This window comes from Canis lupus, chromosome 8 (assembly GCF_003254725.2).
Source record: "Canis lupus dingo isolate Sandy chromosome 8, ASM325472v2, whole genome shotgun sequence".
NCBI classification, from domain to species: domain Eukaryota; kingdom Metazoa; phylum Chordata; class Mammalia; order Carnivora; family Canidae; genus Canis; species Canis lupus.
This window is the reverse complement of record NC_064250.1, coordinates 2,140,011-2,149,604: the sequence shown is the minus strand read 5'-3', so window position 1 is coordinate 2,149,604 and position 9,594 is coordinate 2,140,011. Positions and strand designations below refer to the sequence as shown.

The following is a 9,594-nucleotide window of genomic DNA, read 5'->3' as shown; positions in this document are numbered from 1 at the left end:
AGGGCAGGGCAGGGCAGGGTTCAGTGAATCAAAGGCACTGAGGCTACCGCGGACTTGCAGTCCACAAGCAATGGGTCTCTGGAGAGGGCTCCACCCCTATTTTGGATGCCGCTAGGACCGCCCCGTCCCCACTCGCTGGAGGGGACCCAGAGAGGGAGTCAGTCCATCCTCAGTCTTAGCAGGCCCCGGGCGTCCAGGGCATCAGCCCCGGGAGCCCCCTCGGCCTGGCCCGGGTCGGCCTCCTCCAGGGGAGAGAGACGACCTCAGCCAACGTCCGCATCCGCCCCCCGCTGCAGTTCCCGGGAAGCCGCCGGGCGGGGGGCGCTGAGTACGGCTGGGGGCACAGGGATGCTTTAGACTGAAGACCCTCCCAAGGGCAGGCGGAGGACGCCCGCCGCAGGGCTCCTCTCGCCCCTTTAAAGGGCAACGGCCCCGCGGCCGTGGCCGCCTCCCCCCGCCCCGCGCCCCCGGCCGCGAAGCCCCCCGCCTGGGCCCGACGCCAGCACGCCGCAGAGAGCCAGGCCGGGAGGGCGCGGCGCCTTTAAGAGGCGGGGGCGGGGCGGGGGCGGGGGCGGAGGCGGAGGGCGGCGCTGCCCCCTGGCGGCCGGCGCCGCGGCCCTTCCTCCGCCCCGGCGGGGTCCAGCGGGCCGGCCGGCCGGGTCAGCGCGGCGGCGGCGGGGCGGGGCCGGGGGCGGCCGGGGCTCCGGCTGCGCGCGGGGACGAGGGCGAGGAGGCGGCGGCGGCGGGTGAGGACGGCGGCCCGGGCGGCGGGGGCGGGGGCGGGGGCGGGGGCGGGGGTGCGCGGGCGGCCGCGTGCGCCCCGCCGGGGTCCGAGCGCGCGGGGAAGGGGCTGGGGTGCGGGCCGCGGGCGCGGACCGAGGGCGGGGAGGAGGGGCCTGGAGGGGCGCGGGGCCGGGCCTGCGCCGGCGCCGCGGGGGGCGGGGGCGGGGGCGGGGGGCGTGCGGCGCGGCCCGCGGGCTCCGGGCTCCCGGGCTTCGGGCTCCTTCGGGCTCCTTCGGGCTCCGGCGGTCGGGCGCGCAGGCGAGCCCCGCGGGCGGCGGGCGGCGGGCGGCGGGCGGCGGGGGCGTGGGCGGCGGCGGCGGCAGCCAGTGGCCCGCCGCGCTGAGCGCCGCTCCCTCCGCCCCGCCCCGCCCCGCCGGCCCGGCCCCGCCCCGCCCCGCCCCGCCCCTCCCGGCAGGACTGCGCGCCCCGAGCCCCGTTCCGCGTCCCCGCCGCCGGAGGAGGTGCCCGCACGCTCGCGGCGCACGCCGGGGCCGCCACGCTCGGCCTGTGGGCGATTTCCTCCGGACCCGAGCTCCCCGCCCGAGGAAGAAGATGCAGACGTTTCTGAAGGGGAAGAGAGTTGGCTACTGGCTGAGCGAGAAGAAAATCAAGAAGCTGAATTTCCAGGCCTTCGCCGAGCTGTGCAGGTCAGGAGGACGGGGCCCGGCCCCGGGGAGCGCCGGCACGAGCCCCGCTCGGCCGTGGCGGCTGCCGGGGAGGCCGGGGGCCCGCGAGGCGCGGTGCGCGGGGACGGGGAGGCCGAGCGGCCAGGTGGCTGCGGCGGCCCGGACGGGCGGTTGGCGGGACCCGGCGCTCAGGTGCGCCGCGACCCCGGGTGGGAAGCCCCCGTGCCCGAGCGCGCTGGGGACGCCGCTGAAGGTGGAGGAGGGACCGGGGGGTCCGGGAGCCCACGCTGTCTGCGTGTGGCTGGCGGCTACTTTTGGACTGAAGGGTTTTTCTTCCTCCCTTCCCTTCCCTTCCCTTCCCTTCCCTTCCCTTCCCTTCCCTTCCCGGGGAGAAGGGCACCGCCGTTTGTAGGTTTGCGGACACCTACTGTGCGCCCCGCGTGTGCAGCCCTTGGAGCTGTCACTGCATGTCGCTGGGTTAAGCCTGTGTGCGGCGAGTAGCAACACTTGGCATGTATGTGCGGATTTGCTGTCTCATTAGAGCCTCGCACCAGCCCCGAGAATTGACCGGGGTACCGGGGTGGTGATTCTGGGCCACATGTCTGAGAAGGGGGAGCGATCTGCAGAGAGGTGGGGTCCTCCCGCATGGGGTCCCATGGCCATGGCCAGGGAGTGGCTGGTGCAGAGGAGGTAAATGCATGTGGTGTAGAATGCATGGCCTTCTTCTGCCTGACCCCCCCCCCCCGCCCCCACCGCTGGTGCTCAGTGGTGGAGATTCGTGGTGTTTTAACACGGTCACATTCCTAGTCTATTACGGCAGCCTCTAGTCTTGGGTCAGGTAATTCCTCACCTTGGCCGTACAACAGTAGCTTTGCCTCTGGGAAGCTGTTAGTTAAAGCCTGTTCTTACCCAAAGCCTAAGAGAATCTGGTTCCCCTAGCCTTTTGCAAAGTCTAGGTGGAATCCTTTTGTTATGCAGCATCTCCACTTGGTAGATTTGATTCTTGAAAATGTGTTCTACTTGCACTTTTGTCCCTGTTGGGTCCCCAAACATGTTGCAGAATTGAACAATTGGGTTTCCTTATCTCCTGGTGCACCGGAGCCACTGCGGGTCTGAGCTGGCCTTCACCTGCCAGCCTGTGGCACCTTAGTGCCCCTCCTGCCTGTCCCGAAGGCCTGTTGCTCCTTTGCCCTGGGCAAACCCTCAGGGCACTGTTCTCTGCACCCGGAGGGGCGCACCTTGTATGAAACAGCTCCTGGCTCTGCATCCCTTGGCCTGGGGATGGAGTTGGCTGCCATTTCTCAGGCTGGCTTCCTTAGGAGAAAGCAAGCTTTTCATTTCATGGTCGGTAGGGCATGCCAACCAGCCTGGGAATTCACAAGGAAATCAGGAGGAATTTGCAGCTAGAACTCTGGAAGTGGGTCTGAGGACCTTGGAACGTTAGAAAAGGACCCTTGAATGTTGCACCACAACCGCACACACACAGTTATGGAAAAAGTGCCTTAGACACCGAAGAAATGTGGAGAAGTCCCTTTGGCATATCTTTGAAACCCTGTTCTGCTGTTAGGCCCTGGAGCTCCTCCTGCAGTCATCTGAGTCTTGGGAAATCCCAGTTAATACCTTGCACCCTTTTCTACTGAGAGCTGTCTGTATTTGTGTCATCCTGTGTCTGCAGCTAAAGCATGAGGCTTGTCATCTGGCTGGTATGTTTTGCTTGCTAATTAGGAGCCTCTCGCAAAACAGTTCCCCCCCAGACTTGGGGCTGGGTCCTGCTGCTGGACTTGCAGATTGCCTTTCCCTCCTCATAGACTCCCCCTGCCTTTAAGTGGGGCTGGAGGGGCGTTCAGGGCAAACTCTGATATCAACCATTCCGGGGGGGAAGTCCAGCATGGGGGTTTAATTTCTCCAAAAACGTTTTTTGCCCTCAGAGTCTGGATGACTACTTCTGGCCAGAATATTGGCTTCGAAGAGAAGGCAGAAAGGATCTTGGGCTATTCTGGAACCTCAGGAAGCCCCACTTGTGTTTTCACTAGGGAAGATCTAGATATTTTGCCACTGAAGCTTAAGAAGGAAAAGAAAACACCAAGAAAGAGTTTTTCTTTTTTATTACTTTCAGGGCAGCGCCCCCTAGTGGCCACGTTTCTAGACTGGGTGCGGAAAGCTGCCCTTCTTGACAGGGTGGCTGGAGCCCTTGGCTGCTGTTCTGTTTGGTATGAATGTTGGTGTCATTTCTAGTGGCCCCAGAGGTGACACTGTCCTGTTGTCGACATTCACCGTCTAGGGGTGCGAGGCTCTGGTTTTGATGGATGATGAATTGTCAGTGACTTTCTCTGATGAGAAAACCCAGAAATGTTTGAAAATGATTTGAAGCTCTGCTCTGAATGTTTGGGGCAGTGTCAGCGGAGGATGACTTGGATAGACCAGATGAGCTGTTTAGCTGAATGTCAGGCCTTGTAACACTCTTAGAGCAGGAAGGGAGATCATGTCATCCAGGTCCCTTTGTTGTACAGATGGGGAGACAGGCATGAGAGGGGCAGGTGCCATACTTCTGTTCCTTTTGTTGAACTCCTAGATCAGGCCCAACTGGGAGACCCGGAGACCCCCACGGAAAGCACTTTCTACTTGAGCACTTCCAACACTGAGGCAGAGACCCCCTCTTACCTTCCCAGGGGTACAGATGCTGTCCTGTAGTCCGGGAGACACTTTTCCTTGCAAAGCAGAGTCCAGCACAGAGTCCAGCCTTGTTCTGTGTGCGTGCGCGTGGGGGGAGGGGGGGCAATCGCACGTCGGTGGCGGTGGTAGGGGGTTTGTACCCGAGCTTGCAGGGATGTGTTAGGTAGGCAGAAGGGCCCGGCCTTCCCACCCCTGGGGCACCTTAAGAGTGACGGCTACCTCGTCGACAGATGGGCCTTTGACTCAGCTTGTTTTTAGTGGTACTGTTCCCGTCACTCTCCTTCGCTTCTTCCCCCCCTTGGGGACAGGGACACGGATGAGGCTCTGGTTATGTTCTCTTTTTCTCTGCCATCCTCCCTGCCCTTCTGCTAGTCCTGGAGCAGGTTCCCTCACGCCCTCTCCCTGGGCCTTTATCAAGAGGCCCAGAAGGGACTTCCAAGGGGAAGTAAAGAAAGAAAGCTGGTAGTTGGAAGTGTTGGAGGAGGTTTTTAATTTTTTATTCTTTTTAGTTCTCCACAGTGAGTGTCTTCTTTCAGAAATGCTGGCTGGCCCCACCCGTCTGTCCCTCTTTGTGTTTTCTGCGCCTCTTCTCCATTTTCACTGACTTTTCACCCTTTTCTAGCCTGCAGCTGAACCTGCAGGGGTGGAAAGTCACAGGGCTTCCTGGGGCGTTTGACTGTAAGATGTGGGTGGCCCTTTGTCTGTCTTTGCTTTATGTTAGCTGCCTGTTTATTTACTTTTTTTAAAAAAGATTTTATTTACTTATTCATGAGAGACAGAGAGAGACAGAGGCAGAGGGAGAAGCAGGCTCCTCGCAGGGAGCCCAATGTAGGACGTGATCCCAGGACACCAGGATCATGCCCTGAGCTGAAGGCAGACGCTCAACTGCTGAGCCACCCAGGTGTCCCTAGCTGCCTGTTTAATGCCTTCCTGGCACCTCATGTCAATTCAGGCTCCCAGAAGCCCAGGGACAGAGGGAAGGGGATGCCGACTCCTGGGGGTGGGAGGCAGAGACCCGCGCAGCCCATCAGCTCTCTCCAGGCCCAGTCACGAGGCCTCCTCTCCGGAGGACACGGCTGCCTGGTTAAGTCTCTTCTCTGCCCAGGTTAGGCTGGGGCTTCCTGGAGGCTCCAAGAACAGAAGAATGTCTGTGAGGTTCTTGTCCTAGAGAGCCTTGGAGGCCAGCAGGACCGATGAGGTCTGCAGGAAGTGTGTTTGTGGAGCAGTCTCGGACCACATTGTCATCGTGGACTTTCCCCTGGCGACCCGACTTGGGGAGCCTGCCAGGGAGGACCCGGGTGTCACCAGGCCCCTTCCTGCAGCTTACATTCCTTCCTTTGGGAGGGAGTGTCTCGAAGGTCCCTCTGCGCTCGGATGGCTTAACATTCTGGGCTGGAATTCTTACCAGAGATTCCAAGGGAGGATGGAGGATCTGTTCCAGGATTAAGTGGTCCTGATCTGTGGGTTGGTATTGCTCTCTGTCTTCACGGCTGGATGTGCACCCCGTCAAGGAGCAGGGCTGGGAGGAGGTACTGACTGTGTTTCCTTCACACCCATGCCCTGAGGTTTGTCCATAACTCAGTCTTGCAAAGAAATGCTTTCTCCCTGACTCCAGGGGAGGAAACCGGACATCCAGTGGGAGAAGATGTACATCTGGACAGTGCTGCCTATTGGTTCACTGGCCTGGCTCGGTAGCAGGCTGCCTGTGTGACCCTGGGCCTGCCATACCTCAGTTTGCCCCATGCAAAGCGAGGATATTAGCGGTACGAAGCTCAGGGTTGCTGAGTACATGAAAGGGGTCGGGATGCCTGGTGTGTGACGTGCTAGCACCCTTGTAAGTGGTGCTTGGTGCTGGGCTGTCCATATAGCTGTCTCTAGGAAGGGGTGAGTGGGCTTTGGTCGACAGATGCCTTTCTACCCCAGGACCTTTGCCATTGGTAGATGTAGAGCTGTGCGTCTGGGCCGTTTGTGGGGGACCCCGAAGCCCGTGATGAGTGCTCCCCGATCTCCGTGCTGGGTGTGGGGTTTGTGGGGATGTCAGACCAGGCCAAGGCGGGCCCTGTCCTATCTCATGTTCTCCTTCAACACGGGAGTCCCGGGAGGCAGGGGAGCCTCCCTCACCTCTTCTACAGATGAGGACTTGAGAAAATACTCTGTTAATGCCAGAAGGTCCTTCCTTTTTTTTTTTTTTTAAATTTGGAGATTCAAGATGAGTTTGTGCTGTTTCTTATAAATGCTGAGTCTTCATAAGCAGTTGTGTTACTATTTTTAGTAACTTCTATTGTTTTCTTTATCTTTTGAGTATTTAATAGATGCGTATGTTAAAAAAAAGTATCAGAGGACTGCAAGAATGCAGTAAAAAGTCCATTTCCTTCTGGTTCCCGAGTTCCCGTCACTTGTCACTCGGGGATAACTGTCACCAGCAGCCTCTCCCTATAGGTGTTCTGTGCAGACAGGCACATGCGAGTTCTGGCCTCAGCTCGTTTCACGGAACACTGTGTCTTGGAGAAAGTAGCACATCTCTGCTTCATTGGGAGGCAGATCCATATCACTTGCCTCATTTCTTTCCTGGCTGAGTGGTACAGCTCTCTGCACGGCCCCTGCCGGTGTGGACAGTGGGGCAGCGAGTGCCCTGCCCCATCACCTGGGTGCCTGTGGCCAGATGAGTGAGTGCAGGGTCAAAGGGCACAGACATTTGCTTTTTCACAGGAGTTCTGAAGCTGCTCACAGGGAGATGGCACCGCTCACAAGTGACCCCAAATGGGAGGGCTTGTTACCCACACCCTGCGCAGCACAGCCCACGGGACACATGTTTGATCTTTTTTTTTTTAATTATTATTTTATTTAGTTATCCATGAGACACAGGCAGAGGGAGAAGCAAGCTCCCTTCGGGGAGCCCGAAGTGGGACTCGATCTCGGGACTCCAGGATCACACCCTGAGCTGAAGGCAGGCGCTCAACCTCTGAGCCACCCAGGAGTCCCACACGTGTTTGATCTTGACCGCACGCATGGGTGGGATGGTACTTTAGATCTGCATTTCTCTTTTGATAGTGAGGCTTATTTCCATTGTGGGGCCAACTGAATTAGGTAGGCACCAGTGCAGGGCTGGGCTCACCTGGGCGGCAGGCTGGCACTTTCATTCCTAACCATCAGGCGATGCATCCTGCCCTCGCTGGTTATGTCTCCCATGGGGTTAGCAGGCTTGGGGCATTCAGCACATGCTTAGCAAAGTGCCTCATGAGTGCAGTTCCCCCAATGGTTAGAAGTAAAGAGGGGTTCTGTCCCACTCATACTGTGAATTCAACTGGTAAGCTCGCTTTTTGAGGGAATGTTCTGGTACCTCCTTTTTCAAAAGTAAGGTTCGGGGCACCTGGTGGCTCAGGTCTGCCTTTAGCTCAGGGTGTGACCCCGGGGTCCCAGGATCAAGTCCCATATCAGGCTCCCTGCAGGGATCCTGCTTCTCCCTCTGCCTGTGTCTCTGCTTCTCTCTAAGTCTCATGAATAAATACAAATGTCAAAAAAAAAAAAAAAAGTAAGATTCATTTCAGAAAGCACATCATCACGGAGGAGCTGTGCACTTGCTCCATCCCTTCCTGCATGAATTTGGCCTACCTTAGCCTTTCCTGTCCACTGGCCCTCAAGAAGCTGGCCTGAGCATGGGTGGCCTTGCTTGGGGAGAGTGTGGGTTGGGTTCCCAAGAGGGAGACCTAGGTCTGGTAAGGTGAGGTGGCTTGTCCAAGGTCACACAGTGAGATGTGGCAAGGGGGCTCGCCTGCTCCCGTGTGCCCTCCCCACTGCCTGCTGAAGCCCCCTTTCAGACAGCACTTTCTCTAGAGGTAACGACCAGGGCGCCTCATGGGGAGCAGCCAGGCCATTCCCCTTGGGCTGTTTGAATTCCAGCTGATGCTCTGTCTTGCTGCTGCAAGCTTCCTCTGAAAGCAGCTGCCCTGTGGCCTGCACTTCCCCAGCGGGGCCTCCTGGGCTGGTTTCTGTAGGCCCCGTCATGGTGCCAGGCTGAAGATTGTGACAGCTCTGAGGAAGCTTCCCTCCCCCCACCCTGCTTTTAGGGCTCAGGGGGCAGATCTGTCACTGTCTGTGGGGATTTGAGAATGGCTCCTCAGAGGAAGTTGCAGGCCCACTCTGGATGGCCAGAAACTGTCCCACCCTGTGGACCGCTCTTGGTGTTCAGGACAGCCTGGCTGGCAGGGCCCACCACCGAGCCATGGGCTGGCCCTGGAATGAGAAATCCAGACCTACAGTCAGGGGGTGCCTGCCGGGCTCAGTGGGTTCAGCATCTGCCGTCCGCTCGGGTCTTGACCCTGGGGTCCTGGGATCGAGCCCCTCGAGCCCCTCTGTCGGGATCCCTGCTCAGCGAGGAGCCCGCTTCTCCCTCTCTCACTGCCCCTCCCTCTGCTTGTTCTCTCTCTCAAGTAAATAAATCTTGAAAGAAAAAATAAAAAGGACACACAAGCTAAGCTTCCTCCCAAAGACCGCTTCTGAGAGGTGCTTTTTACCGCCCCCCCCCCTCTGAATCTTCAGCCCCTGATAGGTTTGTTCTTTTTCTCTGGACTTGCTCATTGTCTTGGAGAGCTGTTCTGTAGACATGTGTTCTCTGTTGAAACCCGGGGCCTCCGGTAGCGCGAGGAATAGGAGCCCAAGAGATGATCTCTTAGTGGAAGGAACTGACGGCGGGGGGGGGGCGGTTTGGAAGCTTTTTCCATGTCCCTGTGGCTCAGCCAAAAGCCACTTGTGGCTCTAGAGTGCTCTGGGCAGAAGGAAACCCTGGGATGAGGGGAGATTAGGGGAGCCCAGGCTGGGAAGGGCCTCCTGGGCGTCATTCCTTCATTCTTCTTTGCACTGAGCATATCCTGAGCAGGCAGCCGGCCAGCCCTGTGCTGCGTGCTGGTCCGTGCCCTCAGGCACCCACACGCTCGGTGAGGAGATGAAGGTAAGTCTGCACACAGATGCACTTATTTGGCACACAGTGCAGTTAGTGCCGGGAAGCCTGTGAACAGAGGAGAGCCACGGCAAGGGTGGCTGCAGCCGCTCTAACACTGCGTGGTCAGAGGAAGCCTCTCCGAGGAGGTCACATTTAACCAAAGAGGCTGAGAACAGAGGAGCTAGTGTTGGGTGTGTGTTGTTTGCTGCCCAGAGGCCACATGCTCTGGCCTGTCTCCATCACCTGGGGTTCTGTGTGGACAGTGGGCAGTCTAGAGAAGGGCTGACTGGTTTCCACTTTAGACAGGTGGTCAAAGAGGGCAGTAGAGTGTCCTCGGTATCCTCTTTCCCTGGCGGTATGATAGGGGGCCAGGTGGGTGGACCTGGCCCCACCTTGCTCTCGGGGCCCCCGGGGCTGGAGGCTGCAGGCTCCCTCTGGTCTGGCCCACACCAGCCTTTGTGTTCAGGAAGGAACAGTTGTGAGCCTTGCCTGGGGAGGGGAGGGGGGCGGGGCGGAGAGTGGGTTTCCTATGGCCCTTGTTGGTAGACCCTGGTCCGGCTGACCTTTGTCTTT

At 58.9% G+C, this 9,594-nt stretch overlaps 1 protein-coding gene across 5 annotated transcripts in view; it reads left to right on the top strand.

Annotated features, from left to right (window-relative positions):
- Positions 1–650: 650 nt before the first annotated feature.
- ITPK1 (inositol-tetrakisphosphate 1-kinase) overlaps positions 651–9,594 on the top strand; it is a 180,785-nt gene continuing 171,841 nt past the window's right edge. For 3 of the 5 annotated variants that reach the window (XR_004818218.2, XR_004818215.2, XM_035720055.2), the window contains exons 1-2: positions 651–746; positions 1,199–1,430. Coding sequence is in view for 3 of the 5 variants with exons in the window: in XM_035720055.2 (XP_035575948.1) it covers positions 1,336–1,430 (95 nt within the window). In the remaining 2 variants the exon portion in view is untranslated. The remainder of the gene's footprint in view (positions 747–1,198; positions 1,431–9,594) is intronic. The other 2 variants (XM_035720053.2, XM_035720054.2) reach the window with 2 other exon arrangements.